At 44.7% G+C, this 21204-nt stretch overlaps 1 protein-coding gene across 3 annotated transcripts in view; it reads left to right on the top strand.

Annotated features, from left to right (window-relative positions):
• PLCD1 (phospholipase C delta 1) overlaps positions 1–21204 on the top strand; it is a 53076-nt gene that overhangs the window by 10179 nt on the left and 21693 nt on the right. For 2 of the 3 annotated variants that reach the window (XM_061354799.1, XM_061354798.1), the window contains exons 2-4: positions 3923–4087; positions 15982–16210; positions 21066–21195. In XM_061354799.1, coding sequence (XP_061210783.1) covers positions 3923–4087; positions 15982–16210; positions 21066–21195 — 524 coding nt within the window. Of the gene's footprint in view, positions 1–3922; positions 4088–14207; positions 14293–15981; positions 16211–21065; positions 21196–21204 lie in introns of those variants that run through there. The other variant, XM_061354800.1, reaches the window with a different exon arrangement.

The raw sequence follows: 21204 nt of genomic DNA, 5'->3' as shown, positions 1-21204 counted from the left end.
GCTTGCTGTAAAACTGAGACAGATAAGACAAAGGTCAATATTTTTGATGTCTTAATGTCTAAACCTTCATAGTGCAGTATATTAACTTCATGGTTATTGCAGCGCCGTGTTTGCTTGAGGCATTCCTACCTTTGCCAGACATGATTTTCACTCAGAACGTTACTGCGCACTAAATATATTCTGTTTCTAAAGTGTGTGATTGATATTTTGTGAGGAAGAGGGTCCTGACCCTTGGAAATTTTGCAGGCCAAATACGTATTTGGTATTTCACAGAGGATGCTAAGCAAGGCACAGTTCTGCCACGTTTCAGGCAGGATTTAGACATCTATTTCAGTGCAGTGATTGTGCTTCTCATGCCTAATGTTGTTATATAGTTGGAAACCAATACCCTTATCCTGCTGCACAGTGTGTTTTAAATGATGTATGTGTGAGATGACTCTGGTTTCTTTCATACAAGTTTCCATTGCTGTGAGATAGAGCTCTGAACTGCAAACATCCTCAGCTCTATGGCTTTGTTAGGCACAAATTCTCAGGAGCTGGCTCAGGCATAAAACTTGAAATTAGGTTTCTGCTGGGAAAAGGTGTCTTTTTTCCTGGAAAATAACTCAAATGACTAACTGAGACTAACGACCGACCGGCACATCAGGGAGCGTTTGTGGTTCTTGTACCAGCAGATCAGAGGGTCTTCTGCTCCATCTATGGCCAAACAAAAATGCTGGTGCTTTGTAGGTAGGAATAGAGAAGCTAAGTGACTCACCCAAGGTCATTAAAGGGTCTGTGGCAGTGCTTGGTCTGGGCATAGCAGGCAGGGCCCAAAACACTGGCCCTCTTTCCCAGCTGGTTTAGGTGCCTGAGCTTGAACTGCTGCTAGACAGACACAGAGAAGGCCTGGAACAGGCTTGCCCACTCGGTTAAGGGGATGCCCCTCCTTCCTCCAGGCCCACCATTGGGTGATTCAGTCAGTACTTGGGGGTTACCACTGGCAGAGCTCAACTGTGTGGCTGCTCTCTATCTGAAAGACCTCTCACATCAAGGAATGATGGAGCTGTTGGACATCCATGATTAGTCCTCTCACCCTTTCCTGGCCAAACCTGCTGTATCATAGAGGCAAGCTTGTCTCCATCCCCTCCCTGGCTTCCCTCACTGCCCTCTGACTCAAGCTCCCAGCTATCTTTGATCTTTGCCATGCTCGCAATGCAGCATCCGGCTTCATCTTTACCTACTGCTCTTGGGAAGCACAGTGGCCTCCTTCGCTGAGTCAGTTCACCTGGCCTGCTCCTCAGGCACAGTGGCCAAGGATGAGTGTGAGGGCTGCTCCCAACCCATAGTTAGTCCTCTGAAGAGGAAGGGGAGTTCTGACCCACACTAATGCACTGACTGGGCTGTGCAGGTGAGCAGGATGAAGGGCTCTGAGCTCCTGCTTGTATCTGACCTCTGTGAATCAAGCCTGGAGGAGAGGAGTCAGCGCTTGACCACTGCATGTGCCCATCCAGATATGCCTGTATTACACTGGTGCAGCTCTTTGGGATGTCCAGGTAGCATGAGACGTTACCCATGCTGCATGTGGTGTCTGTGTAATGAGACATGCCCCATTTCACAGGGGTTTCTCATTACACACTTACGCACATAGATACCCAAAGGAATTGGTGGTTTTCCTGCTTTCCTCTTCATGTCACCCTAGGATGGCATGTCTTTCTCCTAGTCCCATGATCATGCCTCACATGGCTGGGATCTGAAGAAAGAGAAGGAATGATGCTGGGAACCAGAACAGGAATATTGTGGGTGATAGAAAGGAGGAAGAAGTATGTTTCTTGCCCAGGAACCTTGAGGGGTACCACAGTGCTGTTAGTGAAGCCTAAGTCTGTGTTATCTTCTCTGCACTTGGAAGACCTTTGCTGTGCAAGGGAAGCCTTAACAACATAATTCAGGAGACCAAGAACCTGTGAAGCTGTTGTGGTGTCTGCCCTTCCACTAGATGGTCTTGGCCTCTTGTCAACCCCTGAGCACGCTTGAAGCTCAGCAAACCCAGAAGGGTGTCCCAGGTCCTATAGCTGGGCTCAGTCTTTCACCCTTCTGTGCTTTGCAAGGTACGGCTTTTTTCTTCTCTTGATGAGTTTCTTTCTGAGGTTTCTAGAGGAGGAAGCATTCAAATTCTCCTCTTGGGAACCTCCAGACCAAATAAGAGCTAGAGGCCCAAGGGGTGCTGTAGCATGGGAAGACAGTTAATTAATGAGATAGATAGCTAATTGAATGTAGAGGAAAGAGAGAGGCCACAGATGCCTTTTCAGGATCTCCAGCTCCAGCTGTGGCACTTTCAACTCTGGGTGCCTCAGCCAGCTCTGCCCTGGGCATGCTCCTTGACATCTGCAAAACCAGTAAAGTGGTGTGAACGGCTCACTGAGTGGGCACTGGACATCTCTAACATTTATCTCCTATGGAGATATCAGGCTTTCTTTGGCAATCAGAAATGATCTTTAGGTCAATGATCTTTAGGTCAATGTATACCAGTTACAAACTCATGGTGCTGCTTTTTGTTGCTGCCTCCATGACCCACCTTGGTGCTCTGCAGGACCTGGCAATTCACTTTGCTGTATGAACTGTCAGGAGTCTGGGGATTTGGCAACTTGGTTCTCATGCTGGATTTTGCTTTTCAAGCAGGCCTGAACTGATGTTTGGTAGTTTATTGCTTTGCCCTGTTTAACAAACAGCAAACCAAGTGCCATAGGGGAATGCCACACTGTAATATGGATGTTACTGCATAGATCAGTTAACTTGGATTTCTGCTTTGTGATACACTGTGTTATGTGGCATTGGAAGATTTCCCACTATGTGTCAGGTGGCTGCAAGAGGCCCAGTGGTTATCTGCATTGTCAAGACGAGTTTAGCAAAAAACCCATTAGTCAGGATGTGCTTGATCAGTACTACAGAGTTAAGTGCTGTTTCACCAGCTTCAAACCAGCCTTTCATGCAATGTCAGAGAGATGCAAAGTGCCTATTACAGAAAGCCAAGGAAGTGTTTCTCATGTTTCATGCTCCCCAGCCCACACATTCCAGATCTGTAATTAATGGTTTGTTTGAGGGGCAGATTGTCCAAGGTGTTTATGTATGTGAAACCTGTTTAGGAATGTGTATGTTGCTGTGACATTCGAAATGTTTAGAAAGACCAATCTATATTTTCAAAGTCTCAGCAGATGCCTGATCTCTAGATGCCTAAATGCCTTTCTGAATCTAGGCTGTGAAATCTGCAGCTCATGGAACCAGCAGGTCTGGTTATTATCACTCGCATTGTGGTGGCCTAGTAGGGTAAGAAAGATAAAAGTCCTCCCGGATACTAGCTGGGAAATTAGGGGACATGGTTGCTACCTTACTGATGTGATACTGTCTCTCACCAGACTTATCTGAGCTTCATGACACTGATCTTCAAAATCCCCATGTGGATAGGGGGACTGCTTGCCAGAGAAGGGAGATATCTTTGTGTATTCCTGTTTCTACAAAGGAACTCTGTTGCAGAATGGATTTGAAATAATTTGAAATTTCCTGACAGTATTCCAATTAAAAGTTACACAACTTTATTTTGCCTGCTTTTACTGTTATGTTGTTGGTTTTGTTGTAGGTTTTGCCTCTTAACATTAGACTGTATTTGCTTGGAAGAAGATATTTTATGTTTGTAAGCCACTTAAGAATTGTAGTACAAAAGTCTTTGGACTCAAATCTAAGAAATCTACAAGGCTCCAGCCTCTTGTGAGCATAAAGTATGGCATGACAGATTCCTGGGTCTCTCTGCTCTGTAGTTCTCCCTGGACCTGGCTGTACTGTAGTGCTCTGTCTGTGTCTGTGATTAGTGTCCTGTGGAAGAGAAAACTCTATGAGCATCATTTCTTGAGTTGAATCTTACAACAATACAACTACTATTTCTCTGCAGGGCTGAAAGATGACAAGGATCTGAAGTTCCTCCTGAAAGGCAGCCAGCTGCTCAAAGTGAAGTCAGGATCTTGGAGAAAGGAGCGGTTTTATAAGCTCCAGGAGGACTGCAAAACCATATGGCAGGAATCAAAGAAGGTGCTGAGGTCTCCAGAGTCACAGATCTGTAAGTAGTTTGCTTCATCATAGGCGTGGGGTTCTGTGGGCAGATGTGCTTGAAGTGAACCAGGACAATTATGCTTGCAGTGTGGAGCAGTGAGCCCAGATCCTTCATACCTCCAGTAACACGCAAACCGCGTGATGCTGTCAGCTCCAGAGACAGCTGGGAGGAATCTGCCATGTCAGGAATGGCCGCATTTTCCAAGCTCATGAGCTACTGCCTAAAATCATTGTGGGGTAGGCCATGCTGGTCTCAGCAGCCTTGCTTGGCTTGTTTCTTCCCCAAAGCAAGAGTTCAGGTTACTCTGGTGTCTGAAACCTCATATGTGATACATGGCTTGAGCATCTGTGGTGTGGTATGGTGTGCTTGGGCTGCTGGTCAAGGTTATGGCAGGACACTTCTTTTCCACCTGCATGCCCTCAGAAAGCTGGTATTTAAGCCTTACAAGGAACCGCAGAGATGTGGAGATCCAAGGGCTGGCAGGAGATATCTCTGGGAAGGAAGGCCTGTTCTCATCCTTATATTGGAAACTCAGAATCTGCCCCGTTTTTAAAAGTTCAGCTACAGCAGTCACCATTTATGGACACAGAGTAAACCATTCTGTGCCAGCATCACCCAGCTTGGGGCCATAATTGAGACCAGGAGCCCAACTGTGCGATCAAAGTGGGATTGGGCAGGGTGTGTTTATATCTGTTTATGTCTGCTTTTATTTCTCATCCAGTGTTTTTCTGACAGATTTCTCTGTCATTGATCATAGACTTGTAAAGCCAGGAGGTAACTTAACAAAGTGGAATGTATTTTAAGGCATGTTGAAATGAAGAACACACTGCCCATGTTATTTATACAATCTTTCTGATAACAGTCATAATTAAATAAATGAAGGGTGGGTCTTCCAAAGTACCCCGCTCCCACAAGCAGTGATAAGATTTTCAGCAGGAGTAAGGTAGGAGAGCAAAATATGTTTGGTTTATCACCCTGACAGCTACACTCCTCTCACATGACTTGGGCACCTCATTTAATCTCTTTGTGCATCCTTCCCCAAACATTTCCTTTTTCCTCCTCTATCTAGCTGTAAAATGCTTTGGATTGGAGGCTGTCCCTTACTGTTTGTTTGCATGCCCAGCATGGCAGGGTCCTGAGTTCAGCTAGGCTGTTCAGGTACCAACCCAATAACCCATGAAAAAACCCAGCACATAGAGGCCTTAGTGAATATTTGCTCCCTTGGAGTGCCTGCTCTGTTGAGCTCTGTCTCATATAAAAGCAAAGTCTTTTCCCGGAGAATGTCTTGGATGGGGCTTGGAGGAACCTGGTCTAGTGGAAGGTGTCCCTGCCTGTGGCAGGGGGCTGGAACTGGATGAGCTTTAAGGTTCCTTCCAAACCAAACCATGTATGAAAGCAAATAAGGATGTGAGTTGAGAAGAATGACTTTCAGAGCTTGCTTTCTTTAGACAGCAGTTTCCAAATGATGGGGGCTGAGAGCACCTCCATCCTGACCCCACCTGATCCTCTGAAGTAAATAGGAGGGGGTCCCTATGCTGTGGCTCCAGGGACCTTGATGTCTGGTTGGAGAAACTCTGGTTGAACCTATTGCCTCTGTCGCTGGGGCAGTGGCAGAGAGCTGGCACAAGTGTGGTTGTTTTATATGCTGAGCTGTAATAGGAGCCCTGCATCAAGATCAGAAGCTTTGAGCTGAGTGTTGAGCAAAGGTGGGGAGTGTGTTTGTGTGGGTGTACACTTGCAGCTCTCATGATACACTTTGCTAACTGAGCACAACCAAAGTTGCCATGCTGCTGGAGACAGAGGCAGTGCCACTGCGGAAGGAGATCTTGCTATGAGCTGGGAGTGTCCTCAGTGCAAAGTGAAGATGGAGGAATACTGCCTACTAACGCACACCCACATGTATGCTCCATAATGTCTTCATGCATGCACACCTTTTCCCAGATGAAGATTCTTTTCTTTGTCATCAGAAGAGCAGGAAAGGAGACAAGGCAGTCGAAGCAGAGTTTGTCCTTGCTGTGCTGAAAAAGCAAGCTCTGACAGGGCTCTGGCCAAACTGGCTTTACACTCCTGCTCCCAGTTGACTGAAAGAGCATGTCTGGTGCCAGGCTGACCTACCAGTGTCCTGGGGCAGGCTCTGTCCTACTTGGGAGGATGTGAAGCTGTGCCTCTGGTGCAAGCTTTCAGGAGAGTTGGAGGTCCACCTTGGGGCTGCTTTCAGCAGTTGCTCTGGAGACACCTCAACCTGGAAGTCAACAAGAGAGATGAGTACTGACTGCCCAGTCCTGTGCCATAACCCCAAGGACATCCATTTTTCCCATGCCTTGCTCCTCTTTTGGTCTTCTGAGACCTTCCATTCCCAAGTTTTCAGAGTGATCGCTGGGTTTGAGTTTATTTCTTGAGCTTTTAACTTCACCAGGCTGCTCTGGGTTTAGGTATAGAGGGGATTATCCCTGGTCAGTGTCATGTGGCAGGCTTTGTCGCTACGGCTGCCACCTTATTTGGTCCAGTGTGTGAAGATGGTCAAATCAGAGGAAGAGTGCAGGTTCATGATTTGATACTCAAAATCAGGGACTTCAAAGAGAGTTTCTTCAGCGGGTCACCCTTCCTTGTTAACAGACAGTAACTTTGCCCTCCAGTATAAAGCCTTCCTAGAGCTGCAGATAAGCTGCCCTTTTTTAGGGAGGAAAAAGAATGAGCAAAGTGGAAACTGGAAGGTTTTAGCAGCAGGTCTAATCTTATCTGCAGCATTGCTGACAGCAAGCAGATGGAGACACCTCAGAGGAGAAAACTCTGGGAAAGGTTATGTTCTTGTTTGGACAGTTTCCTGTTATTCCTGTTACTGTTCTTGTAATCATACAGCAAAGCTATTTGTAAACCATTGTGTGGTGATGTCTAGTAGATAAAACTGGGGACCGCCAAAGTTAGACAGAGAAATCTCAGATGCTTGAAGTTAAACCTGACATAGCAGGGTTGTCACAGGCACAGATGTTGCCTGGGTTGGACACAGGGGTATGACAAGTACCTTCCTCTGTTGTCTTTATTTTAAACAACTACAAATTTAGACTGGATGCTGCCATGATAACTCTGTTACCCAGGGCTTTTTTTTAGAACTGTATTCTGACAGGGCTCTTTGGGGTATAGGCTGCCATTCCAATATCATTTCTATGCACATAGAACGTACCTAATCCATTTTTTCTTTATTATCCATTATTTTTTGTAGTATTTCACTTAGGCCAAAGGAAGGAGTTTTTTCCAAAAACCCTTGAAGCATCTTAAATGTTCTGTTTTCCAACAAACATGTTATGCCTTGTGTGTACTCTCTGGCTTGCTCTAGCAGAAACGTAGGAATGCTGGCATGAAGAGCTACACAAAAGCACCTTTAAAAATCTGTTTTTCGCTATGACCTGCTAAATCCTGTGTCTGAGCTGCACAGCAGGTCCGTAAACACGCTGCTGCTTTCCATTAGCTTAAATGTCGTGTAGAGCTACAGTTGGGGTGAATGCTCTCCTGTGAGGAAAGGCTGAGAATGTTGGGCTTGTTCAGCCTGGAGAAGACTCTGGGGAGATCTTAGAGCAGCTTCCAGTACTTAAAAGGGGCCTGTAAGAAAGATGGGGAGAGATATTTTAGCAATGCCTGTTTCAATAGGACAAGGGGTGATGGTTTTAAACTAAGAGAGGGGAGATTCAGGCTGGGTGTGAGGAAGAAATTCCTTACAATGAGAGTGGTAAAACACTGGCACTGATTCCCAGAGAGGGTGGATGCACCTGGAGATATTCAAGACCAGGCTGGATGTGGTTCTGGGCAACCTGATCTAATTGGAGATGTCCTGCTCTTTACAGTGGGGTTGGAACTAGATGTCTTTTGCAGTTTCCTTCCAGCCCAAACTATTCTGTGATTTTTTTAGCCTGTGAGGCTTTTATGCATGTGATGGCTTTCTCCCTGGGCTGAGAAAACAGGATTCAAGTGGCAGGATTAATAATTTTGGGGTGAAAAAAAAGTTTGTGTGATGGGGCTTGTAAACAGTTCAATTGGAACCAGTTCACTCCTGAGCATCACTGTGGTGGGAGGGAGGAGAGCTGAAGGGGGAAGAGGGGCTTGTGTTGAAAGAGCAGCAGCCTGTTGGCAACACTGTCTTGTTTAGCTATGGTCAAACATTAGGTCTCATCTAAGTGGAAAGAAGAACAAAAAGGCATGTGCTGCCTTCAGTGAAATCTATTTTTGAAAGTCTTTTCTTATACCAGCTGAAATCCCTAGTGTGAGCTCATTTAAGCCAGACTTAATTCCTTTAAAAACTGTCTGAACTTGGGGATTTGTAAGGATAGTTGAAACCTTCCAGCAAAACATCTCTTTGAGCTTTTGGTGGAGATACAGAATATTCAAAGCCAGAGGGAAAAGACTAAATAAGTTATTTAGATTTAGGTGCACTACAGTGGAGCCCCAGAGAAGCTGGTGTTTTGCTACCTCCTGCTCTCTTTCTCTGCTGGAGGCTCAGGGAGATGACGTTTCCTATGACAGCCATGAGTGAGCTCCCACTGCACCAAGGATGACTCACTGGGGGGTGTGTTGTTGAATCACGAGCGGAGTAGTCAGGAAAGAAGTCTGGAGTTTTGGATGAGATGTTTCAGTTACAGGCCAAAAGCTTTACTTAAAAACTACTATTGTGGTTTGGGTTTTTCCCTGTATTTTGATTTAAAGAATCAGTTTTGGGAGCAATTTACAGAGGTGACCGAAATTACTTGTGCAACTGAGGGTTGCAAATGCTAACTGGCATGAAGTCATGTGATTGTCATCATGTCATGCAAGTGATTTAAAGTAATGAAATTGATATTTTGATCTAATAATTGATTATTAAAAATGCACAGATTTTGCTCCAGTTCCTCAGACTTCTGACCCAATTATAGGTTATTTTTATATGGTTTAAATATAATTGAAAAGTTTTATGTTTATACCCTGTTACCAGTGTTCAGCAGAAAGTTTTTTCCTTTGTTTTGGGGTTCTTGTGAAAGTTAGGAATGCCCTTAAAATGTCATGCGATGAACATACTGTACCATTTTTGTGGAAGAATGAACAATTGTCTCCATTGAATTAAGGCACTGAACTTGCTTGCAGAAGAACAGAAAGGACGTGATCTTGCTCTGTGCTTCTTGAGAAGTGAAAACTTCAACTTCTTCATGATAAATGCCTAAAGTCAATAGAAACTCTCAGCAACCTCTATACACACAGCAGGTAGTTGACTGCACTGACAGCTTCCTTCTGGAACTGGATAGGCAGTTTCTTTAGGATCATTGCTTCATGGTCAGACATGTATTTGTTCCTGGAAAAATATTTGCTGATGTGAATCTGTTATGCAAGGCAGCCATCAGCTGTGAAAACAAAACCGTCTGTCTGTGGGTCTCATTAGTTTGTATCAAAATCACTCAACCCATAAAACAAGTCGTTTCAAATGCAGAGCTGCCTGTTTCTTAGATTTAAGTTTAAATCAGGCCACCACATGTGTTGCTGGGACAGTTTTCATCACAGGCAGTGTGCTGACAAATATTGACCTTATTCTCCATAGCATATGTTAAATGCAAAGACAGAAGTGTTGAGAGCCTTAGATCCAAATTTAGCGGCACTGTAATGGCAGAAGTAGAAACTAGTTGCAGAAATAGCTTGCAGGGTCCTGGTTGTGATGTGTGGAAGGAATGTAAATAGAGATCACTCTATTTACATCAACGCCCCAAGCTGTGATGGGTAGACAGAAAGATTGGGTAAAGACCTTATATTAAAAGGTATTTCCAAACAACTTGTAAAATTACATGTGCATTATATCACTGGTTGTCAGCTGGTGACACACACCAGCAATGAGGGCTGACTGCTGTGCAGCAGATCTCAAGTTAAAACAACATGCTGAGCACGTCAGCGGAGGGGGAAAGAAGAGAATGGATGAGGAATTAGCAGCTGGGACCTGCAGTAATTCACATGCAGGGAGATGAAAGAGTAGTGCGGTCAGGACTAAGAAGGCACAGCACAGTGGGGCTCATGCTAAAGCCACCCTTGAATCATTATGTTAAGGCCCCCTCGGGGATGAGGGTGATGGATAGCGTTTGGTTTTCCTGGTCCAGGGGAGCTGATGGTGCTTCAGCTTGTGCTGATGACAAAGGTCCCGTTCCCAACTGTGTTTGGCCATTAGCATCAGCCACCCGTGGTGAAACTGAAATCAACGTAACTGCTTTTTCTGGGGTGACACCAAAGAGAGAAGCAGCATGCAGTGCCAGCTTGCCCCATGTGCTCAGTGTGTTGTGAAATCCATGTAGTCTCACTGCAGATATCCTTGCTGGCAGGGCAGTCCTGGGGTCAGGCAGCAGCTTTCATCTGTTCTTGACAAGATGCTAAGCCAGCCTGGCTGAACTGCAGCTGGTGCAGGTCTGACCTCTCTGCAGACATGCAATATTGTGTGCAAGCTATTAACAGCTGAGTACATTTCTCATCTGCATTTCCTGACAGTAAATAGAAGTGACTTACTGAAACAATTAGAGCGGGGTGGAGTAATTCAACATGACTGAATGCCACATTGTAGAGATCACTTGTTAATAACAGGCAAGTAGGATAAGGAAAAGGAGCGATCTGAGGAGTATTTTCCCCAGAATGAAGAAAATAGCTCCCCTCCCCTAATGAGTAACTGTCGTGGTTTAACCCCAGCTGGCAACTGAGCACTACTGCTGGCATGGGAGAGGGAATCGGAAGAGTAAAAGTGAGAAAAGTCATAGGTTGAGTTAAAGACAGTTAAATTAGTAATGCAAAAGCTGCATGCACAACAAAACAAAACAAGAAATTAGTTCACCACTTCCCATCATCAGGCGGGTGTTCATCCATCTCCAGGAGAGCAGGGCTCCATCACACCTAATGATTACTTGGGAGGACAAATGCCATCGCTCTGAGTGTTCCCCCTTCTTCCTTTTCTTCCCTGTCTTTTATTACTGAACTGATGTCATGTGGTGTGGAATATCCCTTGGGTCAGATGGGGTCAGCTGTCCTGGCTGTGTCCCCTCACAGCTCCTTGGGCACCCACAGCCTGCTCCCTGGTGGGGTGAGGAGCAGAAGAGGCAAGCACTGCTGCAAGCTGTGCAAGCATTGCTCAGCAGTAACTAAAACATCCCTGTGTTATCAATGCTGTTTCCAGCAGAAATCTAAAACATTACCCCATAGTAGATACTGTGAAGAAAATTAACTCTACTCCAACCAAAGACAGCACAGTAACTCAAGGGCAGCTCTTTCAGTTTTACCACCAGGTGTGTCTGTACATTGATCCTCCTCTGTCTCCTTATCAGCAAAGGCACAAGGAAGGAGAAGCAATTTTCAGTCCTTGTTCTTCACATGCTACTGCAGGAGACGCAGGTTCACTTCCTTGTACTCCCTGTTTTCAGTCAGATTCTTGACAAAGTATCTCCTCTCGAAGGGCTGCCAGTCAAACAGGAGGGAGGCAAAGGGCGATTGCCCTCTGCCCCTGTTCCTTCTTGCCCTGTTTTCTTTAGGATTACTGAAGTATTTTACTGTCCATGCTCCCAGCAGAGTCTGAGGAGCAGTGATGGGAGAAGAGATGGAGAGGGCAGTGGCCAGAGCTCATCTCCCAAAGCAGTGTGCTAATTAGGCACCTTGTCAGCCTTGTCCTTGTGTCTCTTCAACAGTTGTAGTTTTGGCTGCCCAGTGGCTTGTAGCACATACATGTGACTTGAATACATTCCTGAAGCCTAAAAGCTCTGTGATTACAGTTTATAGGGTGATGGGTAGATTGGATTTATGTCTCTTCCTATCGCTTCCTTCAGGGATAATTCTCGCACAAATGGCCACCTCCTCTCCACGTGCACACAAGGCTAAAATCCTTGCACTGGGGTGTGTTTGGAGGCACCTCTTGGAGGGTGGTCAGGCCAGCCCAGATCCTGCTGGAGGGAGGCAGGCAGCCTTGAAGGAAGAATCTAACTTCTGGGGGATGAGAGAATTTTGGGTCAGGTGGAGCCGCAGAGGAGGCTCAACGAGGTTTTGTGAGTCACAGTTTTGGACTTGGGTACTTGCAGACTCTCTAAGTCTGGTTACCGACACATCCGTGTGAATCACAGATTTGTTTTCCTCTGAGAGGTGTTCCTCTTCCTTCTGCCTGAGGAGATGAGCTTGCAAGTGTAACTGCAAGCTCCTAGAAAGTTGTGAAGAGAGAAATTCAAATCAAGAGAAACACCCAAAAAATACGTGTTGGTTGCTTGAAAATATCAAGGCTGTTAAAACTGGCCTCCTACATCCTGCGGGCCTGACTCACACATGCCTGCTAATGCTGTGGGTGCAACAGGAGAAAGACACTGGGCTGAGCATTGGCAAAGGAGGAGCACAAAGGCAGTATCAAGTGATGACAGTTGAAAGGAGGATTAAAAAGAAAGTTCTCAGCATCTCCTTGAGACTAGTTCAGACACGAGTAATTCCACTGGCTCCAGGGAACGCTGGTGTATGTCCATGTCAGTGGGGAGCCTTTGGCCGTGGCAGTGGCTGAATGGCATCCTCAGCAGCCAGAAAGGCTGATCAGGATGTAACCTGTTTGACTTGATGTCTGGAAGCCAGGAAGGACACAAGCTTCCTTGTGCTGTGCTTCATGTTTTGGGCTTTACACAAACCACCGCTTCAGCAGACGTAAATACGGCGGAGAAGTAGATGCAAACTTTCCAGATGCTCTTCTGCTTGTGGTTACCTCCCTGCTGTGGCGTGATGGGGAAGGAACAGGGAGGTTGCAGGGATATGTGATTGATGGCTGTGTTCTCTAAGAGTTCCTCTGCTGTGAAACATCTCTGTCTCCCAGTTATTTCTGATTTCTCCATGCAGATAGCTCAGCTCAGCACACAGTTTGGGACTGCTAATACAGTATGCTCACTGTCTGGGGCAGCTGATAATGTACTCATGCTAGGTTAAGATTTTCCAGAAAAGAGATAACATTTGCAGATGGCTTGGGCTGACTCCTTTGGCTTCATCTTTTTATTGATAGTTGAAAGCAGTACACATGACCAAGCTATGGAAAGCTTTAAAAAGTGTCCTCCCTTACCCTGTTTTTTTAACTGCATTGATAGTTTTTCTCTATCTCTTGGGTGACTACAGTAGGCACCAATCCTTTTCTTCAGGCTTCCTTGTACCTTTTCTGCACTGAAGAGCTGTGTGCTCTTTGTCATCCTCTTTGAATACCCCAGAGGGATCAAAGACAGCTCTTCCAGACACAGGTTTTCAGTCCTTTTTCCTCCCACACAGCTCTCTTTTCCAGTGGATTCACTTTGCCAGGTAATGGTTTCCAAAGAATCCATTCTAAATTTCCAATATTTAACATCAGATTTTCTAGTCTTGGAAACCTTAGGTCGTTGCCAACCCAAAGTTTAGGGATTGATTGCACAAGCAGACTAGCTAGCCATTCTGAAGGGACAATAACTCCTATGAGCCAAGCAGTGGTGAGCAATTGGCAGGTGATGAGGAACAACAGGATGATCCTTCCACTTGCACTGTTATAACCAGAAGAGACCCAGAGGGGAGAAGAATCATCTACTTATGGACCACCTGCGTGATGCATGTCTGCATCTTTGATGCTCAGCCTGGACTGACTTTCTGTTCAAGGGTCCACTGTAGCCGTGGATTAAGAGTATGATTTATTTTACCCTGAAGTTTTTTGATTGAACAGGACAGAATATTTGTGTTCCAAAAGGTTCTTTTTTTTTCTTACATTGGCTATAAAAGTACCCTAATTAAACTTTTTACACTTTCTGACTGAACTGAATCCATCCAAACATGATAGCATCCTTTACATGAAGGGTGTAGTTCTACCTGAGGCATAATCACAGTCATTTGCCTAGTCTCCTACTTAGTGGGCTAAGAGCAAGGCTGTTCATTAGCAAAGCAGCTGCAAGGAAATTGCAGCCCTTTTCTTCTAAGGCTGATTTTAGTACTCAAAACCATAAACTTTCACTCTACAGTAAATTGGCCAGATAACATAATTCCACAGCAGCCCATCCCAACCCAGCCTTTTCCTCCTCTCCAACTGATCAACTGTTGACCTTTACAAAGTGATAATAAAAGACCACACAGAGATAATTGCTCGTAATTGTCAGGGAGGAGCTTTGCCAGCTCCTTGAAGGTCCTCATGGTATGTTCTTGTATAGGAACCAAACCAGCAAAGTGCGGTGGAAGGTGTTTGGCCACCCCAACATGTGGTAAGAATTTAAAGCAAATGTCAGGTGTCAGTTTTGGAAAGTTACTGAGTTTTGAAGACTGAAGTTTTGGGTGGTCGTGTCCTCCCCTCAGCAGCTGAGCATTATCATGACTGCCCTGGGAAAAAAGGGAAGATTTCAAACTCTAAAGAGCAGGTGATAAATACTGGATGATAGCAGGGAAGCCACGCTGAAAATATGCAGGGTAAATACTGAGTTGTGCTTTTCTGCAGTGTTGACTTTGAATAAACTGGGCATTTTAATGGTGAAAATGCATCTGTTTAAATAAAGGAGTGGATAAAATGGATGTTTAAAGGCAAGTTTCTCCTGTTCAGCTAACAGTGGGGATATTTTATAGTCATGTGCCACTTATCAACAGTATAAGCACAAATACAATCTATCTCACACATCTGTGACAAAGGAAGTAAAATTTACCTGTAATTTATAGTTTGAGATAGAGAAGTTAAGCTTTTTTTTTCTTCCCCCCTTCCCCCCCCAAGTTCTATGATTGTATCTGTCTATGTCTGCATGCTTGTTTTAGAAGGTGGCTGAATATCTCTCAGCTGTATTGTCTTTTCTATGTGTGCCCTGAAATGGTATTGGTAGACGTTTGCGAAATGTTAACTGGAGAAAATGCAATAGGCTTTCTCACTTATGGGCTCCAGCACTGTTGGCAAACATTTTTGCCATTATTGTGTGTAGGTGTCATCTCTACTTCAATCTCAAATTTCTCAGCAGTCAAATGTGATTAAGCAGTTTCTGGCTTTTCCTCTCATTCCTTTGCAGATGTACTAAGTGACCTATGAAAGACATAAAGAGGCTGTGCATGTTGCTGGGGGCTTGCCCGATTTTAGCACAGTTTGGGGGCAGCTGCATGCTCTCAGGAGCAAGGCAGGCATCTCTCCATTACTTACACTTGTTTAATCTCTCCATTACTTACGCTTGTTTAATAATGTAGTCTCTCGAATGCACTGCTCTTTCTGGATTGCCTTATGGTGCAAGTTCAGGGCTCATTTCCACTAGCTGAGGGGCAGAGGTAGAAATAGAGAAGGATAGACTTGAGTGTTTTACTTTATTGCAATGAAAAGGATCAAGTCTACCCTTGAAAGGGGTGAGGGTGGAGTATGGGTGACACCAGGCTTCTCTGAAGGTGGTCTTTGCCTCCCTAAGTCTCACTTGTGTGACTGAGAAGAATGTATGGGATTTTAAATTTTGCCTTCTCACTTTTTTGCAAACTAAGGAATGATTGGTTTGGTCCCTGCCCTCCTTTTACTGAAGTCACTTCTCATTTTTGTGTGAGGTGATGTTCACAGGGAGGCACATCTCCACTCTCCCCACCCTCAGATAGGGGCAGAGATCAAGCCAGGAATACTCCAAAGACTGGGACTAAGTTCTTGGCAGTGATTGATACCTCATAAACATGATATCGCAGTATGGCATCTAGCACATATCCTGTATCTTTGTTAAATAAAGATCAGGGAAAGTTTTTTCTTTTTAAAAATCTCTTGCTTTTTCTGCTCCTTTTGATTTGAGATTTATTTAGTGATAAAGTTAGGGGAAAGGGGAAGAGGGAAGGGTATCCTCCAGAGGCTGCAGAAAAAAGAGGAAGAGTACTTTCTTAATGTCCCTCACCAAGTACAGATAAGCCTGACTGAACCCCTGCTGACAGCAGGCTCTGCTTTCTTTCCACAGTCTCCATTGAAGATATTCGGGATGTGAGGGCAGGCCATAAAACAGAAGGTATGGAAAAATACGCCAAGGATGTCCCAGAGTATCGCTGCTTTTCCATCATTTTCAAAGACCAGCGGAAAAACCTAGACCTCATTGCGAGTTCAGAGGACGATGCCAACCATTGGATCTCCGGCCTTGCGAAAATCATAGCCCACAGCAACTCCATGAACCAGAAAGAGAAACTCCAACAGTATCCTTTGCATTATAAAGTGATTAATCACAGACAAAGATGCACTCGTCTTTCTCTGTGGGTGGAGATGGTAGACTAACACCCTTTTTTCCTATTAACCGTGGGCACTGAGTTTTCTCTCACACTGATTTTGCACTCAGGCACACTCTCTGGTTTCCAGTGATTTTACCCCCTGTTTTATAGTGATACCAGCAAGAGTTAATTCAGACTTAACATATCTCTTGAAGCAAAGAATTGCCCCTTTCAGGGAGCTCCAGATAAAACAGTCATTATTTTTCTTTTTGTATTTCCCAGGGGTCTGTTTCGTTTTTATTGCAGTAAACTCCAGGACAGGCACTTCTTGGCGAGGCATGAAAAGACAGTACTGTCTATCAAGTTTCTCAGTAACACAAGGCGAGGGAACTGATTCTTCTCTTCTGACTGCCAAATTTACTGTGGGGTAGCTCCACTGACTTTGGTGAAATTACTCCTCGTTTGCCTCGGCATGGGAGGAAGTTTTGCCCCAAAAGGATCTGTGAATGCTCTAGTGACAGTTCAGACATCAGAAAGGAAAATCAGCAGAGCGGGAAATGAGGGTTGCGTTAGCTGTGAAACAGAGCGTGAGTTGATTATTGGGTGAAATCCTGCCTCTGATGATTTCACAGAGAATTTTCCCTGGGGCTACATTTCACTCACTAAGTTGCTTTGCAGCCACAGCTCTCACATCCATAAAAAGAGAGAATAACTGTGGGTGCAGTTTTTGATGGATTTCCTCCAGTTCCTGTAATTCTGAGGCACTAACCATGACATGAACCTGCTGGCTGATTTCACCCTCATTTGACAGAGTTGCATCAATCGTAAAATCCTTTAAGCTTCGTGAAGATAGGCATCCAGATATCATAGTGAAAACCAGATAGTGCTCTCAGACAGAGAAAGCTGTGTGAGTTTCATGCCTTGTTCACCTCCACATCTGTGGAGAGGAGGGGAGAAGCAAAATCCTCAGCTGGGGAAAGTCACAAAGCAGGAGTCTGAGCATAGGCAGGCAGCAGGGAGCCTTGCCCTCAGTCAAAGCTTCACTCCATGTGGGTTCCCTGCTGGGTAATGATGTACTGATGCTGAAGGAGGTGGCACATGAATGCTGGGCTTTCATAAAGCTTTTTTATTCTGTGGATTCTCTGAAGTCTAATAAGCACTTGCACAACCTTTGCACTTGCACAACTTTCCACAACTAATACTGCTGTTCATTTAAAGGAGTCAGACTCGAGTAGTTCTGATGTGCTGTGTTTATCTCCTGCACTGTGAGTTTCTTTTTGGGTGTTTTTTCAAGCTCTAGGCCGTAAAGTTGTTCCTCAGCAGTGTTACCATTTGTGTGTCCATAGTGATAGGGAGCAGTCCCTAGACAAGTTGGAAATGTGGTACCCTGGCAGTTCTCCTTTTAGATGTGAAGGCTTCCTCCACTCCTCAATGTGTGGGGAAAATCTGGGCCACAGAAAGTTGTCCCTGGAGTGTGTCAGATTGAATATATTGCTGAAAAACTTCCCCATAAGAAACGACAAGATTGCTAAAGGGGGAAAAATAACAATGACATTTGCAAGGGAAGAAGGCTGTAAATTTCCAGCATGGAAAAGTGCCTCTCTGTCTTTGGAAAGCAGAATAGAAGCTAAATAGGGTGGGTAGGCAAGCCGTATTTCTGGAAGAGTAATTACCGTGCAGTGCTGGCTTCCAATCTGGGATTGTCTCAGGCCATTTAACGTAACCTGGAATTACAGAACAGCATGATTTCTCATTTGAAATTTGATGATGTTTAATTAAAGCCTGGGATTTTAAATTTAGTCTGCCTTCAGTGGGTTTGCTTGGCAGTGTGGGCTCACTCAGATCTTCCTTAAACCTCACAAGCGTTCTCCGCATCTGTGAGCACAGACGGGGACAAGGCAGTGCATGAGGAGAAGTGTTGGGTCCCCTGCCTGTCCCCCGTGACTGGAGAGCTGCCTTGCAGTGTATCTCTTCCAGCCTCTAAAACCTTGCAAAGCAAGTAAGGAATGTGCAAGGTTTTCAAAACAAACATGAAAACAAAAACCTTTCTAGTTTCAGATGGGGTTTGTCCTGTTTATAATATGACGGAGTTGCCTGTGGTAGCAAGGGGATCGATTTAGTATCTTATGTGTCCTTTCCAGCCCCACATGCTTGATGAGTACTTCTGATGTTTTTAAACATACAGTGCTGTTTCACTAAGCCTCAGATTCAACCCTGCAACAAGCTGGCAGAGATTATTTAACAAATATTCCAGGCATGTGTGCAGGGAAGACTTTAGACCAGAAAATACAAAAAACTTTTCAGTTTAGCAGTGTGGCACCATCTGCTTCAATTCTGGGATTTAAATATGAGCTTTTCTTCTGGTTGGAAAACACTTACCAGAAGTTTTGCAGCATTTCTCTTCTGAGCACATTCATGGGATATCTGCCAGATAGTTTCAGTCATCCCTCTTTGGTTTCTAATAGAAAGCTGGTAGGCTTGGAGCTGGCAGATCCTTTAGAAACAAGAGGCAGGAAGCAGGCTCTCTCCGGATGTATACAGGCATGGGAACAGCTTTTTCCAAGTCCACCCAGGAGGCCCAAATGGGTGCGTAAGGTGGAAGGAGACCCACAAGCAGGGCTACAAAATGGTGTTTGTATCAGCTGAGAATCTCAGCTGAAGTGCGTAGGTCATCCAGCTCCTCTAAATCCTCTCAAACCTGAGGGGATCCAGGTGCATGGGGAGTTTGAGTGTTTTGGGGACTAAACTCTGCTGTTTTCTGCAGCAGCAGGCTGAGGCCTCAGTTGTCCTTAGTCTCCTTTTTCTCTCTTTGCTGCTTGCCCTTGCAGTGAGAGGGCCCACTGTGTGCCTGTGCTTTTTGCAGGCTCTCTGATTTCCTTCCTACTGGAATGGATAGAGCAGGAAAGCATCTTCCATTCACAGGCAGGACCCTGGCATACACTTTTGCAGATGCATTTGCTGCCCACATACTGCTTTCCAGGGCTGACTTTGGGTATGTGCATGACCTCTGGGTGCTCATCCTCCGTGGAAATGACTGCAGACTTCTAAAATGGTGGGGTTTTTTTGCAGTGGTTACAGCAGAAAGAGTAATTTCTACACACAGTTAGTGCTATCTAACCCTGCTGCTCACCTGGCCATGACAGACTGGATTTCCTGTTGGCTCACGAGAGCTGCACATTACTTGTGCCTGTTCATTTTAAGGAGGGCTGTGAAGGGAAGCTGAGGTGTGAGGGTCAGGTATAAATGGATGGCATTGCTGTTGGCACCATGTTGACATGCTGAGCAGACCCTCTCTGGAGCACAGGGGGTGGAGTGGGATGAGTTTCCACCTACCATGGATGGTACCATGTTCCCAGCAGAGCATCCTCTGTGCATGGAAGCTTCATAACTCGAACTTGGTTTTCTGGGAAGAATCAGACCCTAGTTCAGGGCCCTGGAGAGAGCTGGGAAATGCAGCCTCTATTTTGGTTTCCGTGTCTAAAGAAGGGGAATACTAATATGACCAGCCTTAGACGGAAGCGGTGTGAGGTCACTGCTTAGCACCTGCCAAGATTTTTAAAGACAGAAAGTTCAACTTTCCATGAGACAAACAATACTTACAAACAGTTTACACTTATCTCCATAGTTCAGAAACACTTGAATGCACTGGCAGCTGTGGTGAATGCTTTGTTTTAGGGTTATGTCTACAGACCCTAAGGCTGTCAGTTAATGCCCTTTTTGGGGATTATTTTGAAAGGCCCAGTTAAAATGTTGTGGTACTAAATGCCTCAGCTGGTATTTGCTAATCCTGAGGTTTACTCTGCTTGATATACAGGGTGGGCATTTTTAAAGATGCTTTTTAGAATGAATTTGAAGCAATGCTTCCTGTGCAAGGTACAGAAGGTTATATTTGTGGAGATCAAATTGTTACTTTGATCATTTTTCTGCTGAAAACTAGGGTATTTTTCTTACTTGACAGTAAAGCAAATTAGAAAGAGTCAGTTCCATGATGCAAAACAGAATGAGTTTTTTGCTATTTAAAAAAGCAAGGTACTTCAACTGTCTTAACATTATTTTCCTGAGAGACTGAACAAACATGGGAAATCCAATTCAGATTATCTGACAACACATTAAACAGCTCATTTTTTTTTGTAGTAATTACTCCAGATCCATAGATATACTAACGTTATTATAAACTAAGCTCTTATGATCTACTATCACAGTATGGTACAGTATTAGATCCCATACATTTCATGAAGGGTGGCCAAGACCCACAAAGTTTGGTTTGATTCTGCCCACAACAGAGTTCTTCAGACATAGGTAGAAATCCCTGAAAAAATACAGAAGCTGAAGGTGAGTCCAGAAATTTGTATTAATGCTTCTTTTTAGAAAATCTCTGTTCTTTGTTCACTTTGGTATACTGAATACTGATCAAATCTGTAACAATGAATTCACCAAGTTCCACTTGAGAGCTCTTTTCATGCTTCCTCTATCCCCTTTGAACAGTCTAGAGCAGAATGTACTTTCTGTCATAAAAGAGAAATCAGACTGTTTCTGGCTGTGGCCAGAAACTCCTACAGGGTACAGAAAGCTGATCCAGCCTTTGGCCAGATGGTGAAAAGCTTCTCCTGGGTCACAGTTGCTTGTATTACAGTGTGTTTTGCTTCTGCCAAAGCACCATTTTGCTCTTTCAGAGAAGAAGGTGAGATGATGTAAGCTGTTCAGTGGTAGCATGCTGATTTGTCATAGCTGGAGAGGTGGTTCAGAGCCTTTAGAAGAGGATTTCCCCCCTGCCGTGGGCAGCAGAAGGGTGGTATTTAGGCTAGGCACTGACCTGGAAAGATTTCCTTACATCATCCTGCAGCTGGATTCATACCTGCCTGCGGAAAGCTGATAAAAACAAAGACAACAAGATGAGCTTGAAAGAGCTCAAGAATTTCCTGAAAGAAGTGAACATTGAAGTTGATGACTATCATGCCAAGAAGATTTTCCAGGTAATGAGA

The sequence above is a fragment of the Neopsephotus bourkii genome, unplaced genomic scaffold (assembly GCF_033783945.1).
Source record: "Neopsephotus bourkii isolate Nb327-2 ecotype Australia unplaced genomic scaffold, CSIRO-AGI_Nbou_v1 NB_745, whole genome shotgun sequence".
Lineage (NCBI taxonomy): Eukaryota > Metazoa > Chordata > Aves > Psittaciformes > Psittacidae > Neopsephotus > Neopsephotus bourkii.
The sequence above is the reverse complement of the archived record's forward strand: the minus strand, read 5'-3'. Positions and strand labels throughout refer to the sequence as shown.